Source organism: Natator depressus, chromosome 4, assembly GCF_965152275.1.
Source record: "Natator depressus isolate rNatDep1 chromosome 4, rNatDep2.hap1, whole genome shotgun sequence".
Classification (NCBI taxonomy): Eukaryota; Metazoa; Chordata; order Testudines; family Cheloniidae; genus Natator; species Natator depressus.
The window spans coordinates 54,685,119-54,712,743 of NC_134237.1; the positions used below are offsets into that span (position 1 = coordinate 54,685,119).

Sequence of the window (27,625 nt, forward strand, 5' to 3'; positions counted from 1 at the left end):
CCATCTGTAGATTTTTTCCATTGTCCTCTACCTACGCAAGGCCATTCTGTCTGCTGTACAGAACTGTGGCTCTTGGCAATGTACAGAAAATAGCAGATGGATTTGAAGCACTGTAGTTCCTGAACTGTGGTGAGATATACAGGACACATCCCTATTCTGGCAGCACCCCACCTTGCCAGTGAGTAATAAATTGAAAGGGGTGCTTCTCCCTGGTTATGCAAGTGCTAGTGGGTCACCAAGGATGCTTCACTGACACCAATGTGGGCTGGTCGTGGAAGGTGAGGGATGCTGTCATCTTTAAGAATGCAGGACTTTTCCAAAAGCTGCAAGCAGGGACATTCTTGCCTGACTGGCTTACTAACATTGGTGAAGTTGACATGCCAGTAATGATTTGGGGCGACATTTGCTCACCTGGCTTATGAAATCATACACTGGCCACCTTGAGAGAACCAAGGAATGACTGAACTATTGGCTGAGCAGGTGCAGGATGACTGTTGAATGTGCTTTGGAAGACTTCAAGCTTGCTGGTGATGTTTAATGCTAGATTGGATCTCAGTGAGGCAAATGTTCCTACTGTTGCTGCATGTTGTGTATTACATAATGTTTGAGAAGCAAAAGGGGAAAGGCTACCAGCAGGATGGAAGGGTGAAGCGTGCCAACTGCTGCTTTTGCCCAGACACAAAGGCTATGTGGCTGAGGGAGGCCTTAAAATAACATTTGAACAGTCAGCCATAGTAGTGTTGTGTGTTTACACTAACTCTGGGTAGGGTATTGACTCCCATTGTTATTTTTGCGTAGGGGTAGACTATGTGACATGTCTACTCTGTGCAAACTAATCAATACATATACTCTGGTTTTCAAAAACTAAAAGTTTATTGTGCGTAACTGAACAAGCAACAAACTTGAAGTGCAAATAAACAAGATGAAAATATTTTAGAGCACTGTCTTAGGGTGACCCATACTTATAAAGCACCAGTAAAACAAACATTTGTTTACATATTAAAATCTTCATTCATGGTAAAAACAAACAGTGCCGTGTGTTTGCTGGTGGAGCCTGCAGTAATCACAGGCCAGTATAGGTATAGTCATGGTTCTCCTTGTGTTCCCCAGATGTGAAGTGATAGAGGTAAAGATTTATGCCATGCTGCCATGTGTTGTTCTGGGTGGTGTGGGGAGCAATGTGTGGAGTTTCCCATGGAAGGAGAGGCTGCGGTGTATAGGGTCTTTAGGCATTTAGCTCATTAATGTAGTGCAACATCTGCATTTGCAGCCTGAACGAAGCCATAATGTCCTAGTGCATTTCCCAATGAAACTTTTGGTCCCTTTGCCTCTTCTCCAGCTGGAAGTCAGTTAGTGGACACAGGTAATGCAATGTCTACACTAGCACTACATTGATGGAAATAGGTCAGCTTTAGCCCCAAGTTGTTCAGGGGAAGATGATGCTATTTGGGGGACTCTAACCTGGGAAGCAGTGACTCTGAAAAATATTTGGGATGGGGTGGATGTGTACGGATAATCAACTAAACATCCGATGAAGTGAGCTGTAGCTCACGAAAGCTCATGCTCAAATAAATTGGTTAGTCTCTAAGGTGCCACAAGTACTCCTTTTCTTTTTGCAACTAAACATGAGCTCTAGTGTGACTCTGTGGCCAAAAGGGATCCTTGGATGCATAAACAGGAATCTTGAATAGAATTAGAGAGGTTGTTACCTCTGCATTTGGTACTGGTGCATCCACTGCTGGAATACTATGTCCAGTTCTGGTATCCACAATTCAAGAATACATTGGAGAGGGTTCAGAGAAGAGTCACAAGAATGATTAAAGGATTAGAAAATATGCCCTATTATGATAGACTATTTAGCTTAACAAGGAACATTAAGGGGTGACTTGATTATTTAGAAATACTTAAGTGGAGAACAGATTCTTCATAATGGGCTTTTCAATCTACCCGAGAAAGATATAACATGAGCCAATGTCTGGAAGTTGCAGCGAGACAAATTCAGACTGGAAATAAGATGTGAATTTTTGACAGTGAAGGTAATTAACTATTGGAACAATTAACCAAGGGGAATGGTGTATTCTCTATCAGTGGCAATATTTAAATCAAGAGTAGATGTTTTTCTAAAAGATATGCAGTAGGAATTATTTCGGGGAAAATTCTATGGCCTGCGTTTATAGAGGTTGTCAGACAAAATTATCACAGTGGTCCCTTCTGGACTTGGAATCTATGAATCTACCATGTCAATGTAACGGGGTGCCAGTGTCTGCGGGAGACAAACTTTAGGCATGGACACATTCAAAACTAAGTAAGTCACTTTAGGTCAATGTAACTTTATAGTGTAGACCAGGACTAAAGCAAATAAATCAGGGTATGCAGCTCCTTGCTCATCTCTTATGAGACCTTGTGAGGGAAAGTCTCACAAGAGATACTGTTCTTGGTAACCAACACCAGTGTGTAGATAGGACTTAGGCCTGGTCTACTTTTAAAAATTAGCTCAACCTAGCTATGTCACTCATGATTGTGAAAAATTTCATGCCCTGTGTTGTGTAGTTATGTCAACCTAACTCTGTGTAGGTACAGCTAGGTTGATGGAATAATTCTTCTGGCCTCAGTCATCCTCTGGTGTCTAAGAAATGGGGAGTGAAACCCAATAATTGCATTGAATGCTCAGAAGCTGCCACAGTGAGAACGATTTCACCTGACAGAACCCATGTTTCTGAAATCCAACAGCATTCCGAGATGAGCAGTTGCACTGAATGGCTTTACATTAAGGGCATATCTTTACTGGCAACATTAAAGTGCTGCCGTGGCAGCGCTTTAACGTGGCTTGCATGGTCGCAGCAGAGCGCTGGGAGAGAGCTCTCCCAGCACTCTAATAAACCCATCTCCACGAGGGACATAGCTCCCAGCGCTGGTGCACTGTCTATGCTGGCACCTTAGTGCTGAAACTTGCAGTGCTTGGGGGGGTGTTTTTTCACACCCCTGAGCAAGAACGTTGCAGCACTGTAAAGTGCCAGTGGAGACAAGTCCTAAGACTCCAAGCTGGCGCCTCTCCAGCCAGTTACTTTTTATAATTTGAGGGCCTGCTTGTCTTGTTGATACCTCCAAAGTTCTCTCTACACACTGTTAAAAATTTGGTTCAAAGCATGGTTCAAACATAGCTCCCCTTTAAACTGGTTATCAATATAATTTGGATTATAGCGACCTAAGCGACCAGAGGAACTAGTGAACAGGAGCAGCTAACAGGGAATATGTCGAGAGAGTTCTCCAGCTGAAGGAGGAGTGACTCTGATCTTGGGGTGAGTTTGCTGTCTGTGTGCTTGCTGCTTGACTGAAGTATATAGTGTGGTCTGTTTGGAGGGCTGTGTGCTGAGCCTACCAGGCAACATTTAAGCAGGGGTAGTCAATAAGGCGGACCGTGGGCAAAATCCAGACTGCCAGAAGCTTTTTGAATGGGCCGTGAAATCTTTCTATTTACTTATTATTGCTATTGTTATTGCAGTGTGAAAAATGTTTCTGAGTCTGGACCTTGACTATACCTGACCAAGAAATTTTGGACCTTGACAAAAAATATTTAACTGGCTTAGAATTTCTTAACAAGGCTTTAATCCCTAAGCCTGTTAACACCTGTTAAGTGGGGGGGCTACTCAGAGAGAACAGGAGTTTAAAAAGCCAGCTCCTAGGTGACCAGGGGGCTGGTGAACAAGATCAGCTAATGGGTGTTTTGTGAGGAAATTTAGAGGGGGTACCTGAGATCCACTCATACCTGATTAACATTGTCTAATCTTAGGCCAATAAGCACTCTTCTCCTCCCCCCACCCCCCAAAAAGAACCCCAACAAAAAACAAAACCCCCAGGAGTAAAAGCCGCAGGAGTAAAGAGAATGCAGGCAGAAGTCCAGCAGCAGAGTGGGAGCTATTCAGCTTATTGCACTGAATGTAGCATGTATGATCACCTGTCTTGTGGGCTGGTGGCGTGTGTAAGGAGCTCATGGCTCTGAGAGAGTATGGGCTCTGAAGACCAGAGTGGCTGAACTGGAGGAGCTCAGGGACACAGAGAGGTACATAGATAAGACTTTGTGACACAGTAGGGCAGTGCCAACCTCAGTTTTACAGCCTGTCTTCTGTTGAGGAAGATGGATGTTCTCCTTCCCTGAGACTTTCAAGTGGAGTGGAAGGAAATGATCCCATAGTTGGGACCCTCCTTTCCTATGATGTCAGGGTATCCTCTCACACTGAGAATACCTCTTTGCAGGAGGGGATGCTGGTAATTAGGAAGACAGTTAATAGTAATGCGGGATTTGATCATTAGAAATATAGGTAGGTTTCTGATGACCAGGAGAACTGCATAGTGACTTGCCTGCCGGGTGCGAAGGTTGCGGATCTCTTGAGACATCTGAACAGGCTTATATGCAGCCCGGGGGAGGAACTGATAGTTGTGGTTCATGTAGATACCAATGATATAGGAAAAGAGAGAAGAGAGGGCTTGGAGGCCAAATTTAGACTTCTAGGTAAGAGATTGAAGTCCAGGACCTCTATGGTAGCATTCTCTGAAATGCTTTTAGTTCCACACGCAGGGCCAGTTAGACAGGGTCTCAATGTGTGGATCAGACAATGGTGTAGGGAGGAGAGATTTAGGTTTATTAGGAACTTGGGAGCCTTTTGGGAAAGGAGGAGCCTATATAGCAGAGGTCCTGAAACTGTGGGATGTGACCCCCCCCCTCCCCCCGGGGGTGTGTGTGCAGAGGAATGTTTGGGGAAGTGCAGTGGGGCTTGGGCCAGCTCCCACGGGAGGTGGGGAGGGAGCAGCACCCAGCCCTGCTCCGTTCCACTCCCAGCTCTGCTCTGGCCCAGCCACGGGGTGGGGGGAACAGGGGACCCTGAAAAGTTTGTGACCACTGCTATACAGGAACGCAAATAGAAAGGAGCATAAACTCTGGCAAATCAAGTGTGTAAAGTTATAATTAGGCAGGCCAAAAAAGAATTTGAAGAGCAACTAGCCAAAGACTCAAAAACTAATAGCAAAAAAAATTAAATGTGTCAGAAGCAGGAAGCCTTCCAAGCAATCAGTGGGGTCACTGGACAATCAAGGTGCTAACAGAGCACTCAAGGAAGATAAGGCCATTGTGGAAAGCTAAATGAATTCTTCACGTCAATCTTCCCTGCAGAGGATGTGAGGGAGATTCCCATTCCTGAGCCATTCTTTTTAGATGACAAATCTGAGGAATTGTCCCAGATTGAGGTGTCAGTTGTAATTTTGGAAGAAACTGATAAATTGAACAGCAATAAGTCACCAGGACCAGATGGTATTTACTCACTTTGTATAGTGGGGTTGAACCATTGAACAAAACTGTAAACCCTATATGATGGAAACCACTTCAAGCCAGGGAGTGAGACAGCACCCCTAGTTTCAGCACCTATGTATTCACCCAAGAGTTTTGAAATAACTCAAATATGAAATTGCAGAATCATTAACTGTGGTATGTAATCTATAACTTAAATCAGCTTCTGGACCAGAAGACTGGAGGCTTGCTAATGTGGCACCAATTTTTAAAAAAGGCTCCAGAAGCAATCCTGGCAATTACAGGTCAGTAAGCCTAACTTCAATACCAGGCAGATTGGTTGAAACTATAATGAAGAACAGAATTATCAGACACCTAGATGAACATGATTTGTTGGGGAAGAATCAACATGGCTTTTATAAAGGGAAATCGTGCCTCACCAATCTACTCGAATTCTTTGAGGGGGTCAACAAACATTAGGAAAGGGATAGATAGAAAAACAGTAAATATTATGATGCCACTATATAAATCCATGGCACTGCCTGAAGTTATGGTCACCTCATCAGAAAAAATAGAACTGGAAAAAGTACGGAGAAAGGCAACAAAAATGATTAGGGGTATGGAACAGCTTTCATATGAGGAAAGATTAAAAAGACTGGGGCGGTCTCTTTTCCAAGCTGACAACTAAGGGGGGATATGAAGGAAGTCTATAAAATCATGAATGATATGGAGCAAGTGAATAAGGAAGTGTTACTACTTCTTCACGTAACAAGACCCAGGGGTCACCCGATAAAATAGACAGCAGGTTTAAAACAAGCACAGGGAAGTACTTTTTCACACAGCTCAATCAACCCATGGAACTCATTGCCAGTGGATGTTGTGAAGGCCAAAATTATAACTGTTCAAAAAAAGAATTAGATAACTTCCATGGAGGAATGGTCCATCAATGGTAAATTGGCCAAGATAGTCAGGGATGCATCCCATCAGCGTTCGTGTTGCGCTCCTTGTCCGTTCAAGCTCAGGTCAGCAATAATATTTAGCATTTTATAGCTTAAAGGTATTATAGTAAGGATTAACTAATGATGGGACTAAATTTAGGAGCTCTGTCATATTCTCAGTCCATCAGACCATGTTTTCCAAGCCATGGAAAGTTGTCTTCATTTTAAGGTTGCTGGGGGATGTATGTGAAATGAATTAGATGTTTTCTCAGCAGTTACCAATGGACAAGTGTCCACAAAACCACTACAGTTCTCAAGTGACCCACCTTTCTGACAGTTTCAGCATGGAGCCCTTCAGACCTAGCTTCTCACCCCTCCAGGTGGTTCCTCTAGGTCAGGACTGAGGCCCAGCAGCGTAGGGAAATTGTCACTGTAGCCCACATTGTACTGGTCTGTGGATAAACAGTGGATTTCTGCCTCTGGAATGGTTAGTTGTGTTGAAGGGAGGGTGTAATGGGGGGTTTTCATGCTTGGTTTTTTACATTAAAAACTTAGGTCTTTCTGTCCTGCTTTCCTGGAAGACTTGATGAATAATTAGAATTCGTAGAATTTTGATGGAAACAAAATTAACAGTCAGGGTCAGCCTAGGCTAAACTACAAAAGTTTCTAGCCTGAAGCAAAGGATTGGGGTGTATCCAGACTAGTCTTTACAAAAGTGTTAACTACCTCAAATGAATTGGCAATCAGATCAGTTCCCTCAGTGATATTTATTCAGATTGAAAGATTTTTTGTTTGTTTCTTTAACACCTTTTAAACTATAGCTCTTAGAAGAAAAGCTGTTTAAGAATTTAACACTCCCCCTACTTCAGATAAAGGCTGAGAGATTTCCCAATAAACATCTGCAAATCATCCAAAAAGTCTTTAAAAAAAAAAAAAAAAAAAAAAAGACAGAAAAGACAAGACTTGACATTAATTGATCATCCAAAAGGGGGAAAAGCAGTTCTTTGTTCTTCCTTTGGAAAACACACATCTTTCAGGTCCTTATGCATCATAAAGAACTCTCCACTCCACCCCCCCCCCCCCCAAAAAAAAAAACAGTGACAGCCTCCCTCTGCATCTTCTCTCTGTAGATCCCTCTTTTAAATTCCAATTTAGAATTACTGTATGAATTACAAACAACATGTGATGAGGATAATCAGCCTTAGCTGTCTACTCAGTCTTCCAAAAAAGGTCAGCTGTAAACTTTTCAAAAATAACCATCACTAAAATACTCGCAGCCCTGGTGGCTGAATTTTGAAAGGAGGAAAATCAACTGGGGAAACTGCATATCAGGGTTCACTCAATGTCTGCGATTGTATTACTAATGCTTTGTGGAAAAGCTTGCTCTACAAGTAAGGGCTAGTCTACACTGGCAATGCTAAAGCACTGCCTAGCTCCCAGCGCGAGGGGCGCAGCTCCCAGCGCTGGTGCACTGTCTACACTGGCACTTTACAGCACTGAAACTTGCTGCGCTCAGGGGGGTGTTTTTTTTCACGCCCCAGAACAAGAACCCCCTCCCATCAGCATAGGTGGGGTCTGCACTTAAGCACTACAGCGGTGCACGTGCTGCTGTGTTGTTTCTTTGTTGTTTCCCCAATGTAGATGTGCTGTCTGGTCACCAGTGTAAAGTGGGGCTGGCACTGCCAGTATAATTTAACCTTGGTTTGAAACTATACAGCAGTAAAAAAGCCTAACGTAGGTATTCCCTAATGCAGTGGTTTTCATTTAGGGACCTCTAAAAATTTTTGAATGGAGGTGAGGACTCCTTTCAAAATCTTAGGCCTAGTCTGTGGACCATATAAGTTGAAAAACACTGCCCTAATGTGAGACTGTCCTAAAGGCTTATTAATGTTCTGGAAAGGGAACTACTAAAACTCTCTCCACTCCCTGCAGAGAACATGGGAAGGTGGTGACAGCCCTATAGGCTGATGGGCAACGACTTTGACATTGTACTGGAGATACTACTTTTATAATGAGAAATGATACAGATTCTTGGCACTGGCTTAGTTAGAAGAATGGATTCATTTTAAGAAGATGCCAACAGAATTTGTATGTCTTGCTCAGTTCAGGATGGACCATAAATGTTTAACACTTAGAACACTGGCCATTTTTCCAGAATGCCAGCCAAATTAAATTGAGGACTGGTGTGTATTCAGAATCTTGATATGCTTCACCCTTCCCCTTTGCCTCCAATTAGATGAGCAATCAGGTAAAGGAGGAATGGTGCTCTTCATTACCCTCTTCTTTACTAGACCAGGAGGACTTGTGGCACCTTAGAGACTAACAAATTTATTTGAGCATAAGCTTTCTTGAGCTACAGCTCACTTCATCGGATGCAGGTGCCGCAAGTCCTCCTTTTCTTTTTGCGGATACTGACTAACACGGCTGCTACTCTGAAACCTCTTCTTTACTGTTTCACTGGGTTCTCTTCTCCCTAGTCTTCACCACTGCTCTAACTGTAGGAGAATTGGAATGGTGAACCAAATTAACACACAGCATGTTGGCTCACCGTAGGCAGTAGCGTTTTGTAAAATCCACCCACACAAAGCTATAATCACCACTTAAAAGCAACCAGCAGAGTGGGGGTAGGAGGAAAGGTAGGTTTGTGTTGTCCCCCCATTTTTTTCACTTATCTTTAAACAAAACCTACAAGGGTGGAGACATTTATCAAAGGTATTGTTTGTTTGCTTTTAACTTTGAAAATGTCAAGGCCGGTCTTTCCTGGTTTCATGGTGGACTCATTGGGGATCCCAGAATTGTATATTGGGAGTTTTCTCAGCTCTTAATTGAAAGCGGTAGCCTGTTGAAGCCTTAACAAAGACATCTTTTCACTTAAGAGGTTGAAATAAATAGTTGTGAATAAAGCTGACCAAAAATGTCTGAATAAAAACCACTTACCCTCTCACTTAAAAAGGCAAATCTTCCTTGGCACTTTTAATTTAATAATCCTAGCAACTCTCTAGTCATCCATAGAGTCTTCCAGGGTAAGCAGGGCTTGAATTCCTGAGCTAAATCAGTAGGGAAGAGGAAAAACCTTTTTAAAAGCAAAAACGTTTAGGTCCCTTCATACATGACTGGGAACAAGCCCAGTTCACTCCTTCCTCCCCCTTCTGGGTTATGTTTAAGAACTTAACAAAGGATATAAAGGGTGTGTTGGGCCTCCTGTGGGCCTCTACACCTGTGTAAATGTTACCCTAAATGAGGTATTCAGATAAGACTTTCTAGTGTCAAAGTACTGGTAAGAACAGAAAATGGCACAACAGGAATCCAATCTCCTGGAAGAAATGTAATGGGAGCAGGAAATGGTATGAATATGTAATGCAAACTATTATTCTGGCAATCTTTGTGTTCCTCTTTGCTTTGTCCTGTGAAGATTTGATGGCAGGCAGCAGCAGACTGCCCCCTAGCTGAGGTATGTGGGGCACTCCTGAAACCTGGGATAGCCAGTGGCCTTTCTAAAATGGCAAAAAGTCTTCAGAGAACTTGCCAGATAACACCCACGTGACAGATGTAAAACTAGAAAATTTAAAAGGAATTGAACACAGCTTTTGATGTCTGATTGTGTGCTAGTGTTACAGCCCACAGCATCAGGAGAAAGACAAGCTAACATTGGCAATGGATTAGTTTTAATCAAATAAGCAGACATTTCTGCTTAATGCTGACAAGCTGAAATAGGATATTTGATCAAAAAAGAAACAGTGGTTCAGTCTGTCTCCTTCTCGACTAAAATTGCAAAGCATCAAAATAAGCACAGTCAACATAAGTTGAATTTGGTTTAGAGAGTGTGAAGGGTGTTTATCATATACAGCTGAGCATGAGTCATCTGAGGCAAAAGCTGCAGTTTTCTTTTTTCAGCCTCTCAGCAATAACCCACAAATAATCTGATAAATATTGAATTATGCCACAGGGCAACTGTTCATACCTTTAATAAGCTCTGTTTCCCGTTTTTTCCCCACATCCACCTTCTGAATAAATGCTCTGTCACAAAAGCAGAACTACGAGTTAAAATTATGCTTTGCATTCCACATCTGCTTCAAGTACTCCTTTTCTTTTTTCTTTTTACAATACAGACTAACACGGCTGTTACTCTGAAACCTGACATCTGCTTCTGTAACTAACAAGATGTAGTCCCCACAAGTACCATATACTTTAGAAAGCTCTCTGACCTACTGCAGAGCCCACAGAGAGGGCAACAATGCAATTCTACCAGGGTCTAAAAAGTCAGAGGTTCACTGCAGAATCCAGGACTTTTAAACAGGGTTAAGGTCACTCACTGCTGGTCATGTTTGATTAAATGTTAAAATAAAACATGGATTTAAATCTTTTCACATAGACAAAGGTTGAGCTCTGTGATTTTATATCACACGTTCTGGAGTCTTACCTAATGAACTCTGAATGTTTTTAAGGACAAGTGATTTAAAACTGCTCTGGCTGAACAGTACAGATTTATGATGTAATTTATAAAAATTCCAGTGAAATCAGGGCACATTCAAGCTGTATTAGACAAAGGTATAGCACTAGCTTCCCCTTCTGGCCAAAGGGAGCAGCAATCCCTCGGCAGGAAAAGTTTTACAGAAATGTAGGTCTATATTCTTGTATATGCTTAAGATATGGATTATTAACATGTTTTGTATCACCAAGATATATCCACCTCCATTATCTGACTGCCATTGAGGTAAGGGCTGTGGGTCATAGCACTCAAGTCAATATATTACTGGGGGTGGGGGGAAAGCTGCTATGTCTGAAAACATGGGATAGAAGAGAAACAAAGTTTCTCTGAAAGTGTGGTCTTACTGTGAAAAGTTACTAGATAAAACTGGCACCTTTTCTGCAACATGCCTCTGTATTTTCAGAATCTGATCTGCTGACATTAGGGACATATACATTTTTACTCCTCTTAGGCCAGGTCTAATCTAGAAACTTTGTCAGTATAGCAATGTAGCTTAGGGGTGTTTTTGCAACATTTCTATCCTGGTAAAAGCCCTAGTGTAGATGCAGTTATGGCAGAAAGTGTTTTTGCCAGTATAGCTTATTTTACTTAGGAAACTGCTATAAGCAATCCCAGAAAAAGCACTTTTTGCTGGTATGAAGTATGTCTACACTGGGACGGTTTGCCATTATAACTATACGAGCAAACTTTTTCTAATGTCGACTTGGCATCAGTCTTTCAATGACAGCACTGCCCCAATAGAGACCAAGTGAACTGGATTTTATTTCTTCATGTACATCACCATTTTTCCTACCTTTCACCCCATTCCCTCCTATTGTTGTTTGCACCTATTTATTGTATCTTGTCTTAAACTAGATGGTAAGCTATTCAATAGAGACATTTGGGAATTTTCTGAGAAAGCACTCTTTTTTGTCAGACAATGTCCATTTGTTAAACCCAAAATTGTAGGTGGGAAAGGATCCATTCTAATAAATCTTCAGATTTGAAATTTTTTTTACAGAAGTTTTGAAAATGTGGAAACAGGACAAGTTTTTTGTTTTTCCAGTTTGAAATGACTTTTTGTTTTGAAAATTTAGGTAATTTACACAAAAAGTTTAACATTTAGAAAGGTCAAAGTTGAAACAAAATTTTTAGAAATTAATGAAATGTTTTGATTGACCCAATCCAACATATTTATAGATTATTGGTTTGTGCAAATTTTTGAGATTTCAAGTTTTCATCCTGATTCAGGATGGGAAAAAAATTCAAAATCAAATGTCCTGGGATCAGATAACTGTTTCTCTGTCAGGGATAAGTCCACAGATCAGCAGAATGGATCTTGACTGATCTGTAGCTGTAGTGAGTAAAATTAAAACTGACTGGATGGCTGTTCAGTAATTTCTAACATACTCACCCTTTCTCCTGGCCCTTGGCCTTGCAAATGGAAGAAAAGCTAGGGAGTGTGGGGAAAGCAGCCAAGGGGCAATCTCAGGTTTTTCAGTTTTCCATTATAAACAGGTATACACACATTCTTGTGTCTTTTTTCATAGGGGGACAGCATGTTGGTGAATGAGTGAGTTGTTGTGGGGGTGAAGTTGTCAGGGGCGTGTAGAAACCCCACTGTTTGAAGTCTAATTGAGAGTTGTTTAGCAGAGCTCAGGACAGGTGACAGGATACTATGCCCTCTTCACCCTACCTGCTCCTCTTTGTGGCTGTTCCTATGAGATCTGCTGGCCAGGACTAGAATGTAATAGCAGAACAGTACGGGGGGTCAGGGGAAAGGGCAGTGGGTGTTGGGGATGTCTGGGTAGAGGTTGTCTATATGTGTGTGTGGGGAAGTCTGTGGGTGTTGGGAGGGGTGTGTATGGAGGTGTCTGTTGGGGGTGTTGGGAGAGGTGAGTGTATATACAGTGAGGGGTGTAGGTGCATATGTGGGATGTCTGTGTGCACTGGGAGGTGTCTGTCTGGGCACTGAGACAGTTATATGAGTAGTGGTGTGTCTGGGAGGTGTCTGTTGGGGGTGTTTGGAGAAGTGTGTGCACAGGGGGTGGCTGTGGGTGTTGGGAGAGGGGTGTGCATAGGGGGTGTCAGCTGGGAGAGGTGTGTGTACAGGGTACGGTTGCCAGCTTTCTAATTGCACAAAACCAAACACCCTAGCCCCGCCCCTGCTCATTAACAGTCCCCTTCCCTCTGTGGCTTGCTCTCCCCCATTCTCACTCACTTTCACTGGGCTGGGGGAGGGCTCTAAGTGGGGTGGGGCCAGAAAGGAGGGGGCTCCAGGCAGGGACTTGGGGTGTGGGAGGGGGTGATGGCTCTGGTGGGGGGTGATGGCTCAGGGGCGGGGCTGAGGGGCTTGGGCTCCAGGCTGGGGGGTGGGGCGAGGGATTTGGCGTGTGGGAGGGGGCTGCAGGTTGAGGGTCGGGGGGGGTGCGGGCTCTGTGGTGGGGCCAGGGATTCAGGGTGTGTGTGGGGGCTGGGGTGCAGGGATGACCCCTAGAGCGGTGGCTGCGGGTGTGGGGGGGTCTGTTGGGAGAGGGGTGTGTACGGGGGGTGGCTGGGGGCGTTGGGGGACACGGGGGAAGCGGTCTCTCTGGGGGGGATTGTTCTAGTCGTTGTACACACGAGCTCTAGAAAAGTGCACGCGCCGTGCCCTCTAATGCGCATTGCGCATGCCTGGCGCTCACACACGCCCCCCCTCCCACCAACCGCGCCCTTTGCCCCGGATGTCCCGCTCGGCCGTGCTGGGAGGCCGGGGGAAGCCGCCGGAGCCGGAACCTGTTGCTGGGCGGGTAGGGCTGGGCCTTGGGGGGTCCGTGGGTGATGCGGGGCGCCGGGGGCCTGTGTCGAGCGGCGTATGGGGACTGTGTGTCTGGGGCGGCGGGGGAGGTGCGTCGTGGGTTATGCGCGTCATTGTTCACACGAGCAGCCCCACGTAGACCCGCCGCCCTTGCTGCGCGGCGGGGCGCGAGTGCGGCGGGCTCCCGGGCGCTGGGGTTGTCCAGAGAACCCGGTGATACTTTTCCAGCCCATGTCCTGGCCGTGTCAGCGCGCAGAGAGCACAGATCTCTGAACGGGGGTGAACGGCACGGATAGGCGGTGGAACCATTATGCAGTTGGGGGGCAGACTGAATGAATTGAACCGTAGTGAGGCCCCAGGGCCCGCTGGGATTCACTGAAGGAACTCTCGTTTGACATTGCGGAACTGCTCACTGAGATATGTAACTTATCACTTAAACTGGCCTCTGTGCCAGGCGACTGGAGGATCGCTAAGGAGTGAGGTTAAGATTCTGTCATGGATATTTTTAGTCAAGTCAGGGACAGGCCATGGGCAATCAAGAAGAATTCACAGAATCCCATGACCTGTCCTTGGCTCTTACTGAAAATTCGGGGGGGGCGCGAACAGAGCGCTGCTCGGGGCTGACCTCTGGCCGCTGCTCCTGCGGGGGAGCTGACTACAGCTGCTCCAGCCCCTGCCATTGCCTCACCCCTGGGGTTGCTGGTCTGGGGGGTCATTCTTATTTTCTAAATTTTCATTGTCAAAATAAGTGAACAATCGTCACTTGGTGGTTCAGTTTCCTTATGTCATCTGTTAACAAACTTGATGTTTTGCAGAATCCAGTGATTCAGAATGGCCACCCTTTTTGAATTTGTCTGCCCAAAAGTTAGGTTCCTAAATCCATGTCAAGGCCCAGATTCTGCAATGACATCTGTGTGTGTGTGTGTGTGTGCAGAGATTCACCTGCACAGATGTCATTGCAAGACCTGGGCTGTAGGCATCTAAATAGAAGTGGCCTCATTTTTCAGAAGCATACCAGCTTCCATTTAAGTCAATGAGAATGTGAGATGCTCAGTCCCTCAGAATAAGGGCTACTTTGCTTAGATGCCTAAATATTGATTTAGGAGTCTAACTTTAGTCCCATAGATTTTAAAATTTTGGTCAATGTGTTTCCCAATCACAGTGAACTAGTACAGTTTTGTCTGTGCTTTTTTTCTGAAGATTTGCTGCAGTAAAAATAAGCAGAATACACAATACACTGTATAAAGTGAGTGCACATGCTATGGAGTGTAGTCAAATCTTGTCCTATTGTTAATGCATCTGATTTTGTCTGAAGCTACTAGAGTTACAGTAGCCCAGTTAAAAGACAAACCGGGTGCCTTGGAAAAGGCGTATAGGTAGTTTAAAGTGAATACAGTTCTATGCAGGGGGAGCCTCTTCGCTGAAGCTCGCTAACTGTAGGTGTGCGTAGAGCCCTGTGCAGATAGAAAATTTGTGCCCACATCTGATCTGCAATCCGCAAACATGGACTGGGGATATCTGCAGATTTGCAGGGCTCTAGAAATGTGCTGCTTGTGAAATTTACAAGGAAGTGAAAATAGGATTGTAGAATAGAATGTCTCTTGCATTGCGAGGCTGTTTCTACATTAGACTTCTTTCTGAGAAAGTTCCCATCATTGCTAATTTTGGCATAGCTCCACTGAGCTGAGCAGTAATATAGATGCAGCTTCAGGTAGTTGCCAACATTTTAACCAGTGTCTAAACCTGTTCAGAGTAGGTGTTGTAGTGCTTCTGGCAACTTGTTTATGAGGGTGCAATTATGGGACTTTTTTTTTTCTTTCCAGAAAATAACCTCCATGTAGATGAGACCTAATAGGCTCCATCTTAAATCCTCAAAGTTATCAAATTATTTCCAAGTTCCCCACGCTTATTTAGTGCACCTAACGACATCTACTTCTGGAGAAAAGGTACAAAAGGTAAACTCCAGAGGGTTGTTTTATTTGATTTTATTATGGGCTTCAGAGCAGAACAGACCTGAGGAAACTATTGAATAAACATATAAGGTTTGTTGTGTCAAGAGCACAGAAGGGGGGATGTGTATGAGAACTTTCTTACCTGTTGAGGTGAATTTTTTTGGTTTTTTTGTTTTTTGTTAAAACAGCTTTCTGGTGCTCAAGAGGATAGATGATTTTTTTCTCCCTATAACTAGAGTACAAACTTTTTAAACAAATGGTTTAGTTTATTAACTTCAGCTTTAAAAATTAACAATTGTGTGTCTTCCTAAATCCACCTAATGGGTGGTTTCCCATGGTGATATTTTTCCAACAAGAATAAAATGTCATCTTTTAGAGAGAGTAGTTAACACAACTGTTTTGTGTGCAAATCTCCTTTGTACATGTTATGGACACAGGTGTGGATAAAGTAAAATCTAATGATTTGACTGAAAAGATTGATCATCTACATCTGTTAATTTCAATGTTTAGAGGTATTTTTAAGAAACTAAAGTGGTTTTTCTCTCCTTTTAGGCTGGCTGCAAACACAGTTGAACAGATACCACTGATACTCTCTGATTCCAAACAAGATGAACACGTTGTCATTGCTGCTAAGATTCCCTCACTACCGTTTTCTGAGAGAGATTTCTTCCAAAAGCTTCCACTCAAATTTCACTCCTAGACCATTATTTCCATATACCCAATCTTTTAATTCAGTATGCTTGTATTGTACAAAGTGGATGTTGCCAGCAAGTGATTTGAAAAGAGGGATGTGTTATCAAGCAACCGTGGACCAACAAACACAGGGACTTTGTGACAAGGAACAGAGACTTGTAGACAAACTTTACAGTGGATTAATCCAAGGGCACAGAGCCTGCTTGGCAGAGGCCATTACCCTCGTAGAATCAACTCAGAGCAGGAAAAAGGAGATAGCCCAGGTGCTCATTCAGAAGGTATTATCCTACCACAGAGAACAAGAAAAGTTAAATAAAGGAAAACCACTAGCCTTTAGAGTGGGTCAGTCCTCTTTTGTCTGTCCAGTAACTGTTGTGATCTTATGATGATATCATCTCTTGTTTCCGATATTTATAATTTTTAAGCAAATATGGAGTAGACTCTGAAATCATTGGGTTATTAATAGTTTGTAACCATCTTTAAGTCACTTGTATTGTTCATAAGAATAGCTTCTCCACAATGCTGGAAAATACTCTTAGGGAGGCTTTAAAAATGGCCCCTCAATTTCTGGAGAGGATATAGGGGAATTTCTCATGGATGATAGGATTAGTTTTGCTGAGCTGAAGAATGTGGGGGGCTAGAAGGCGTAGTTGCACCAGCTGTTCAAAGTTTAGATGAGCATTACCAAATGGCTGTATCTTTTTTTCTTGAGGTGCATGTGTTTTCCCCAAAAAAAGGAGGAGGAAAAATTGTTTCAGTTGTTTTATCATTAGTAAAGGCCCCACCTTAAAGCAACCTACCTTTTAGCTGAGGAGAGGTGGGTGAGATTTCCTTTACAGCCTATCAAATGCTTCAATATCAGTTGGAAGGATCACTGTAGAGTGGTGTAGTGCACAATTACCTTATGCATTTGTATGCCCAAAGGAAGCAAGAACTGGAGCATGGCATCTTAAATGTTAGTGAAGAGCACAAAGCCCAAAGCAACAGGCCAGTCCTAGTTTAGTTGTCTTAAATTAGAATGCAAGTCATCCACCTTCTTATCTGAAGCAGCAGCTTTAAATACTAAATGATTTCTGAAAATTGTAGATTTGACATGTTGCATTTTTAAAGTTCTGCAGTGCAAACCAATATTGAGAAACCTCTGTTTGGGAAGAGGAGAAGAGGTTAAAGAAATCAATCTTATGTTGCTATGGGCAGAATGAATAAGCGTTAGAGAAGTGAGTGATCCCCTCCAGAGCAGACTGATGTAATACACTGCAAATCCAAAATAAGAAGGTTTGGATTTCTTCATTAGAAAATTCAATATTAACATGTAATTCTAGGTGCCTTAACGGGAAGATGAAATCTACCAGTATGTGGTTTATGAAGGTGATTAATTGTAGCAGTTGGTTGCATTTTGTGATATATCTGGAGGAGGGAAAGGGGGAAGTTACTTTTTCAGTCAAATCTAAATTAAAAAAACCCACACCCCTCTATTAGTAGAGGGTTTTGTATGGAGGTGGGAGTGTGTACAAAAGAGGAGGGGTAATTTACTAGAAGTGACAAGCCTCAGATTATTTGTAGTAAATAACTGGAATAGGGTCTCGTACTATTTTTCTGAATTATATTTTTAAGACAAATGATTTCTTTCACGTTATTGTCAAAGGAATGTGTTGGGGATTAGTTCATAACATGTGAAGAGCATTGAGAAGGAAAGATCAGTAGAGGCTGTTGCCTATTTCATTAAACTAGAGTTTTTTGTCCTCCTACTACTTAGGATTGTCTGGTCCCCCTGGTGCTGGGAAATCAACATTTATAGAATGCTTTGGGAAAATGCTTACAGACCGGGGACACAAAGTGTCTGTGCTGGCTGTGGACCCTTCCTCTAGCACAAGTGGTGGTGAGTGTGTCTTAAAGCTTTTTGTCAGCTCTCCTGCATTTAATCTTGACAGTATCTGGTGCTTCTGGTGTGTGTGGTTGAAAATTTATCCTATAAAGTTACATTAATGAACTATATATTGCTTTTTAGTCATTTTTTGTGTGCTGTGGAATTAGGCATCATAGTCCCAGTTTTGTGAGGTCCCCAAACTTGTGCTGTCTTCTGGTGGCCTTGTACAGCCTCTCTCTCCTGGTATTGTATGGGGAAAGGGAAAACTTCCTTTTCTGTGATCAGCACTGTTATTGTTAAAACTTTGCGATGTAGACTGGAAGTGATGCCAAATAATCTCTTCATTTAGAGGCCATCAGAATACACTTGCAGCTGAACCTCCCCCTCTCCCCACCAATATATTCCTGCTTTGCCTTGGATCTTGGAAAAATACACTATCATCCTTGAATGGGAACAAATTGTTTAACTTCTGTGGGACTATCTTGGTGCCAAGATTGACTCTTCTGTGTAGTAAGTCATGGTGATGTTGCAGTGCCACTGAACTTGACTAACTTTTGTGGGCTACCTGCTCTTCAGCAACAGGCTCTCCAAACCCATGTTGCATTCGTCTGCAAACCCTACCCCTCCCAAAATTTAAATCCTATGGTGCAATGCTGACTAAGCTTGATTTAGAAAACTTATCTGGGACCTAACCAGTAGAAACTCAGATTTTAATCCTTTTGTCATAGATGGCTGTATCTGACTAATACGTTATCATTTTCTGTATATCTGTCTCTTGAAACTTGTTATAATTCTACTACTGGGAGATGTTACAGGTTAACTATGAATAACGACTGTGCAATTAGTTGTGGCTAGACGGAATATGCCTTGAATGTGTAGTGGAGACAAGACTTATAGGTCACCAGAGAAAGGGTCAGGATAAGGAACAAAGGAGGACTGAGAGGGTCTGTCTCCTTTTAAACTTTAGCAACACTTGTCATACCAGTAAATTTTCATTAAGTTCAAATAAAAAAATGACTATAGGAGAGTTTCGTCTTGGGAGGACACTGCTTGTCTTTGGGCAGTTTCCTATGGAGTGGGAGATGAGGCTTTGCCCTCAGGGAGGGATAACAGATAGGTAAGAGTTTGCTGACCCAGCTGTGCTCAGGTCACATAAAAGGGTTCAGGACTTGCAGAGTCTGTGCTGGCATAGAGGGAGCCCTCTGAGTTTAGGGACAGTGGGTTGCATTAACTTGCCGTTACACTTTTGTGATATTCTCACATCTTGCAAGCCAGAAGAGCCACACAGGAACTTGGTAGCACACAACACTGGGAAATTCTCGTTTGATTCCTCAGCAGAGACACTCACCTTCCCACCTATGTTATTGACTATTGAAAATTAACAGACTACTTGCCCTTTTTGAAATTGTTAATGTTAAATGTTTAAGGCTCGCTCTTGGGTGATAAAACACGGATGACTGAGTTGTCAAGGGACATGAATGCTTACATCAGGCCATCTCCAACCAGGGGAACGTTAGGAGGTGTGACTAGGACCACAAATGAAGCTATTCTGCTATGTGAGGGAGGAGGCTATGACATCATTCTTGTGGAAACAGTAGGTATGTGATTTAAAAGTAAAAATTAAAAATTTAGCGCTTGCACCTGCACCCCACTGTACTGTCCAGGCCAACTTATGGCACTAATGATGCATATATTTCCTCTTACAGCTTTTCTTCTGCCTTGTCTGTTTCTGGTACTTCATCTTTTCTGTTCCATTTTGGTCCATTCCTTTCGTAAGTGTGTGTTGACTTCACCCAATGGGGCCTTTCTGTTATGTCTTTAAGCCCTTGTAAATTCTGAGAGAATTTTATAAAACTAGATTTCATACTGACCTTCATTGTATCCAACTTTGTTGAGCTCAGAAAGAGAGGGAGCCATAGTGGGACTTCTCCTTAGTACTGTCATTAGAATGGCTGTGAAAGTTCAATTCTGGTTTCAATTTTTCAGGTGTGGGGCAATCTGAATTTGCAGTTGCTGACATGGTTGATATGTTTGTTTTGCTGCTACCACCAGCAGGAGGAGATGAGTTACAGGTATTTATCTTTCTCAAATGCGAATTATGACCTAAAACATAAGTCTGAATTTGGAATGTGTGTGTGCATTAAGTCTGAGTAAGCAAGTAGTAGTAGTATTTTCCGAAGTGCTTGGTGGTGGCCTCACTCTTCTCCCACTGAAGTCAGAATCTTACCAACTTGACCCACAAAATTTGGATCTGAATTTTCCCAAATGTTACAGGTGTTAGGATTTGAAGTTTTGGTTCTGGCCAGTCTCTTACGATCCACATTACTCATTAGATATGATTAACTTCTCACTTTTGAATGCTCATATATGTACATGACGACGACAACAACAATCAATTGTGTAATAACTGATTAGTTTAGCAGAGGGGTCCTCAGACCGGGGGTCAGGACCCCTCAGGAGGTCGCGAGCCGTCAACCTCCACCCCAAGCCTGGCTCTGCCTCCAGCATTTATAATGGTGTTTAAATATATTAAAAAGTGTATATATTCGCACTCCGAGGCTTGCTGTGTGAAAGGGGTCACCAGTAAAAAAAAGTTTGAGAGCCACTGGTTTAGCAAATTCAGTTATGCTCCTTTCAGGTAATATATGCCAACCCATGCTATACATACATGAAGGGTGTTAGTTTCTCATGGTAGAGGAATAAATATGTGAATTTAATGGTTCAGAGTCATAACAACTGCCTAACTACTAATGAAACCTCAGACAGTCCTAATATTAGGAAATTCCTGGTGCCTAAAGATTAAGCCTTCCTAGGGGAGCAGTGGGGGCAAAAGACACATCTGGCTTCAAGACTAAGCTTGATAAGTTTATGGAGGAGATGGTATGATGGGATAGCCTAATTTTGGCAATTAATTGATCTTTGATTATGAGCGGTAAATGTGCCCCATGGCCTGTGATGGGATGGGATCTGGGTTACTACAGAGAATTCTGGGTGTCTGGCCCACATGCTCAGGGTTTAGCTGATCCCCATATTTGGGGTTGGGAAGGAATTTTCCTCCAGGGCAGATTAGAAGAGGTCCTGGGGTTTTTTCACCATCCTCTGCAGAGTGGGGCATGGGTCACTTGCTGGAGGATTCTCTGTACCTTGAAGTCTTTAAACCATGATTTGAGGACTTCAGTAGCTCAGACATAGGTTAGGGGTTTATTACAAGAGTGGGTGGGATTCTGTGGCCTGCATTGTGCAGGTCAGACTAGATGATCATGATGGTCCCTTCTGACCTTAAAGTCTGTGACTCTAAGAAGAAAGTCAGGGGGTAAGATAATACAACAGACAAGCCCCATTAGTTTATCAAAGTTTTATGACTGAGCATTAACATATTCATTTTTTTCTCCTTTTCCTTGTTCCATTCAGGGTATTAAACGGGGTATAATTGAGATGGCAGATCTAGTTGCTATAACTAAAGCTGATGGGGATTTAGTTGTGCCTGCACGGCGGATACAAGCAGAATATGTTAGTGCTATGAAACTACTTCGCAAGCGCTCTAAGGTTTGGAGACCAAAGGTTTGTATGTTTTCACAATTTTCTTCTTTTTATTTCCGAAGAGGTGGTGTGTAGCTTACAGGACTTAACTTAATCCTAACTACATATTAACCACCTGGACATTTATGTAAAAGTCTCTCCTGCACCACTTGTGCACCAGTGCCTGAAACATCTTTGCTGCTACTTTCACGCAATCCCTTATTTATTGGGTACCTCCCTGAACTAGTTTAGAAAGCCATTACTTGCTCGCTCTCTCTCGCCTCCAGATCCTTCCTCAAAACTCACATCTACCACGTTGCCTACAGCAAACTGATAATGGCTAGACCTAGGGTCAGGGGGGCTTGCTGAATTTTAATCATTTCTGTACATTTTTAAGAAGTTTGGAAACCATCTTGTTGTAAACCATACTAACCTATGTAACTACTATTATCCATGTTTTATTTTCTCCTCCTTGTTATACCCACTTGTGATGTGTGTCATGGGATTTTAGTGCAATGACCTTGTCTTCCTCTGTGTGTACAGCACCTAGCACGAAGGGTCCCTGATCCTGTGGGCCTTTAGGTACTACTGCAATACAAATAATTAGAATTCATAATTGCGGCAAAGAGTCGGTAGTAAAATGCTTTTATATATAAATGAGGCTTCCTTGGTAATGGTTTTCTGTTCCCATTCTACCCCCTACACTTAGAGTGCCTCAACTCCCAGTCATTTGAAACCAAATTAGTGATTGGACATCACTGTAGAACAACTTTTACTTTGCTTCCTGATCAGATTTTTAGTCCTCTGGCTTATCCCTTTGAAACAAAACCCAGGAAGTTATGCAAACTGACCTGAATGTGCCCTTTGAAACAGTGTTATAGACTGCTTCTGTTGCAATGCAAATGTGTTCAGCTTTTAACATACTTACATAGGTGGCACATACATTTGTGCTTTGCAGTGTCTAGTGATTAATTTGTTCAAGCGGCAGAGCAATTTACACAGAGCTGAAACCTTTACCCCATAAAGTTTAATAGGGAATGTAGCCTTTCGCTGTCTGGTTCAGTTCTGCTCCATATAAACATGAACCAGGAGGGCTGATAGGTGACTTGAGATTTATATCAACTGGCAGAAGCCACACACTCCCCTCCTCAGCACTGCCAAGCAGAAGTTTAGATATGGAAGCTTTTGAGAGACATGCTTTTTTATTTAGGAAATTTTAAGAAGTTTACAAATCCTTGCCCTGTAAATATCAGCAACAAAACAATCCTTACAACAGTAAGCTTAAGTTTCAAATTACACAGGAATAGAGTCATCAGGTCTTTCTTTTTAGAGTGTTACCATATTATAGAGTTAGCATCATTACAACACCTATAATGTGTAATTTCTAGAGATTTTATTACATTGTGTGAAAGCTCTCTCTCTACACATTTAACAGACCAGGCATCTCTGTCAAGTGTTAATAGTAAAAAAAAAAAAAATGGACCCGTGTGGGTTTTTTTGGCTGACTAAAAACACTTCTCTAACTAGGGTGTTTTTAGAACTTGTTTCAAATGGCTTGGATGTTTGCTTTCTAGCCTACAATCACTCTTCCAATGTACAAAGGGAAGTTAATACTGTTGGTATAGTATTGAAACTATCCAGGGTTTCATATTAATGTGGTTATGCAAAGACCTAATTGACTTCCCATTTAAGTAGTAATATTGTATACTTTACCTTTGGATCCTAAAACCTTCTACAAATTACTGAACTGCAGCAACTGCTTGGGTGTAAGCCATCAGACAGTACAGGGGGAACTTTGTTCAAGAATACGTAGGCAAACCCTCTTTGTCACAAGTACTATAGGATGTGAGTAACATTTTGGAGGTGGCAGAAACTTGGTTTTCAAGTCTCATCAGGAGGACACAACATAAGCTGCATGGGGGGGAAGAAAAAGGTCTACAGTAGCACTGAAGGATGAGTTTGCCTTACTAGAATTGGAACTAGTAGAATCTAGCTGATGCAGAACTCAGGTGTAAACACCCTCCCCAACCCAATGATTACTTAATTTCTTTTAAGATGTCGTCCTTAATCCAACAGGTAATGCGCATCTCTGCTAAAACTGGAGAAGGCATTTCAGATATGTGGGATAAGATGACAGAATTTCATGATCTCATGCTTACAAGTGGTGAGTTGACCACGAAACGACAGAAACAGCAGAAAGTGTGGATGTGGAATCTAATCCAAGAAAATATGCTGGACCATTTTCGGAGTCATTTAGCAGTGAGGGATAAAATTCCACTTTTAGAAGAAAAGGTTCTCAGTGGTGTCTTAGCTCCAGGGCTGGCAGCAGACCTATTGCTGAAAGCATTCAAAGACAGACCTTAAGATACCATGTTCTACTGTGTCATTGATCAATTTGCACAAATTATTTAAACATTAAATAAAATTTTCCTAAGCATGGCTTCATATTTTTATTACTGCAGCATACTTGCATATAGTACTAGACTCAGGCAAAGATAATACACATGAGGAACAAAGCTAGTTTCTGGGAGTACTACAGATTATATTCAAAAAGAAAAATGTACACGTCTAAAACTCTTATTTGAGTACAGCATAGTGAAGGATGTTGGTTGTTTTAAAGCTCTTAATGAGATTGTAATAGAAATTGTTAAAACAAAATAACTATGGTACTGTTTGTCACAGCAAGCTCGTTAATTTGTTTGCCTGTTTTCCAAATTTTTCAGCACTTGTCCTATTATATTTACCAACAAAACCCCCACACAAAATAAGGATAACTGCTCTTGGGCTCATCTGTGTCTTTTACTGCAGGGGACATGCCTGTTAAGTTATACAGACAGGTCATGTATGCACTGTAAAATTTACCAAAAACCTGAGATTTTTCTGATTCAGTAAGCACATTAAACAACGAGTCTCCAAAGTCTCATTTACACAACAAAAATAAGTGTTTAAACATGGCTATAGTATAACACAGCTTACTGCTGCTGGAGCCTTCTGTGGTTTAGGGCTACAATTAGATTGTATCCACGCTACAGATTTCAGCTCTGGTATAGTGGTAGATGCTGCAAGGGGAGCGGTTGCCAGCATGGATCATTGCCCATCTCCTCACTGTGAGTGACAACAAAAGTGTTGGGTGCTGTATAATTACCTAAGCAAAACCTGTTCTTTGTGTTACAAACAGATATAGCACTGAAGTAGCCTCGCCTGGGAGCTATATTTATCCAAGGAAACACCCTACTCGTGTCTCCTGAATAGAAATTTTTTAAAACAAAAGGTGAAGTTTCATTAGGTAATATAGCTAATGATAAAGACTTCAAGTGGAACCCACATCAGAGTTTAATGATAAAGATAAGTATTTCCATAACTAAAGAGCTATAGTTAAAAAAACAACTTTGTCTATAGGGTTTTAAGGCCATTTGGCTGGATGAAAGCTTCAATTTCTAAACTTTCTCCTGTTAAATTCACCTTAAATACTTTGACTATTCAAGGTCTATACGCACATTTTGATATCCTTTAATAATAAATTGGAGGATCTTCTAAAATATTATTTTGAAAACATGGTCTGTTTGGCAGAAATGTATTATTACAGAAAAAATGCCAATTTTGGAAACTGCAGAAAAGCAATAAAATAATAATTGGAGTTCTATGAAGAATTCTTCATATCTTGCATAGGTAAATTGAATTTTTGAATTATGTTAAAAGTGGGGATACTTGATTTTGCATCTATATTTATTTCTCTAGATCTTCAGCTTTTTTTTTTTTTTTTAATCTTCTAGGTAAATTGCAATACATCAGAAAAGTTAGCTTTTGAAGACACTGGGAATTTTTTTTTTAATCCTTTAACAAGGGGGGGTTCTTCATTGTCTAAGTCCTGCTACTTTAATTCTTGCTGCCAGGATTAAAGTTAGTTTGCCTGACAGGTGACAGCTTTTGCCTTATTTTCCATTATACTTCATTATGATAAAAAAAGAAAGGATAAAATTCGATGGAAGGACCCCATCCTGCAAACATGCATGTGCGTTCACAGGACTAGCCCTGCTGAAGTACATTTTCAGGGATTATAGTACTGAACAGCAGGACAACCATGGTTTGGCTGGTGAGGGTGAAAGGCAGTTTCCGTATGGAGAAAACTTGTGGATGGACTAATATGCTACGTAACTTTTGGTTGGAAACTGGCTTGATCTAGAAAGTGATGAGAACAGCATTTAGACTGGTTTTCTCAATATTTTTCTAGACCATCTGTGTGATGAAAAATAGTGGAGTTCATCCAGGCTAATCTATTAAAACAAAACTTTACCCTTTTGACTTTTTGTTCGAGTGCTAACGGCTGCCATTTTCCATCTCCTGGGAAAATCTGAAACTATTCTACTTAAACAGTCAAACTTGCTAAAAGGAATCTACAGCTGAAGTGCCCTCGGCAAATTCAATCCCTTTCTCCTAGCTTGGATTATTCTCTTCATATCTAATCTCTGTTTTCAGTGATAGGGCCAAGTGACCCATGCTTGGTTGACTGCTCCATTGTCAAAATTATTGCTTTTGTAAATTCATTACCTCCTGTTTTACAAGCTTGTCAGCCTTTAATAAGTCTCCTCTTGTCTGTTCCTTATGTGTGTAGCGCTACAAGCTGCACTGACTCGCTTCCTGTGTGTTTGCTGAGGCTACTGTATGTAAATAAAATTGTTTTTTTAACCTTGGAGAAGAACTCCCTTCCTGATGTTTACTTTTAAAAAGTAGCCACGTCTTGCTATGGTATCCACTCCCTCCACACTGCAGTAACTACCTCAGTTTTCTCCCTAACTCCACAATTTTTATTCTGTTTTTCAGGGATGTTCAGAGAAAATCTACATCACCCCTTTTCTGTTTTTTTCCACTTTTTGGAATAAGAAATGGATCTTCACATAGTTTAAGACTTCGATAGCAATACTTTTCCTTGGATACATATTTTCCCTAACAATAGCTGGATAATAGATGTCATGCAAACCACTTAAATCAGGAAATTACAAAATTAAGGGTGGATGTATAACTTTAACTCCATCCTGTTTGGCATATATATTATAATTCAGTACTATGATGTCACATACCATTTCTCAAATAACGCTCTATCAGTCCAGTTTTCAGCTCAGAATATACATGGAGCATGTTGCAGCCTTCCTGATCTTTTTGTGCAATGGGGCTGTGATCTGAGTTGGGGCATCTGGGTACTACTGTAATACAAATAAACAACAATGAATAATAAACTGTTTTTTGTAAAAATGTAATTGAACATGATGTGCCACTGTTTGCTAGGCAGCAGCCGAACCCTTTTACACACATGAGCACTCAGCGAGGGAGAAGCCCGGCCTTTTTCCTCGGTGCCTTCGCATAGGGGGGCAGGGACAGCACTCCTGATGAACTTTCCTAACATAGGGTATCTGTGCAATGCTGATAGAAAAGTGGCAGACTGCTACATGAGCATGTTTATTTTAGAAAAACAGCGTGCAGGCACAAAGTATGATTTTTAAACCTTTACAGCTTTGACAGTTCACAGACAGGCAATTTTCACTGAACTACCAACAGGTAGACAACTCTGTCCCTGTCCAATGTTCAGCTTCTAAATCTACAATTCAAAAGATGTTGCAAATATATTTTTTAATCATGTTCCTAGTTCCCTTAAAAAGTTGATTGCATTTTTTTAGAAAAGAAAAAAGTTGTAAACAACTGAAAAGAACATTTTAGAGCGGAAACACACATACCTAAAATGTTCCTTATTACCTTTACAATTTACGATCTTGCTAAACAACAAATGGAAAGAAAAAGACAAAAAAGGAGAAACATGACATGCACGGTAGCCTGAAACAAGGGAATGTTATGTAACCAAATAAGAAAATCTCTGTTTTTGGGGGTGGTTGGATTTTTTTTTTTTTTTAAATGGGACTGTAGTATTTGTGAAAGATGCCTGATTGTCAACACTTAGAGACTGATGTAATCCACTGTGAACATCCTTCATTTCTGGGCTGCATGGACTACATTAAAGACTGAATGGTTATTTCAGTCTCCACGATTGTTGTTTCCGCTTACCTAGCGGCACAATTGCAAAGAAAATATTTGTCCTTTAGGAACCAAATGGAGATTAA

The 27,625-nt window shown here is 41.8% G+C and overlaps 1 protein-coding gene across 5 annotated transcripts; it reads left to right on the forward strand.

The window, feature by feature from the left end:
• Positions 1–13,396: 13,396 nt before the first annotated feature.
• On the forward strand, positions 13,397–26,627 carry MMAA (metabolism of cobalamin associated A). Of its 5 annotated transcripts, XM_074950952.1 has the most exons (9): positions 13,397–13,476; positions 15,308–15,439; positions 15,989–16,471; positions 17,886–18,008; positions 19,424–19,594; positions 19,983–20,068; positions 21,408–21,557; positions 23,592–23,679; positions 26,337–26,615. In XM_074950952.1, the coding sequence occupies exons 3-9, from the start codon at positions 16,045–16,047 to the stop codon at positions 26,393–26,395; spliced, it is 1,104 nt and encodes a 367-aa protein (XP_074807053.1). In that variant the 5' UTR covers positions 13,397–13,476; positions 15,308–15,439; positions 15,989–16,044; the 3' UTR covers positions 26,396–26,615. The 5 variants fall into 5 exon arrangements, with proteins under 5 accessions (XP_074807053.1, XP_074807049.1, XP_074807051.1 ...); XM_074950948.1 differs by having other exon boundaries at positions 23,592–26,627; XM_074950950.1 differs by lacking the exon at positions 15,308–15,439 and having other exon boundaries at positions 13,410–13,476; positions 23,592–26,627.
• The last annotated feature ends 998 nt before the right edge of the window (positions 26,628–27,625 follow it).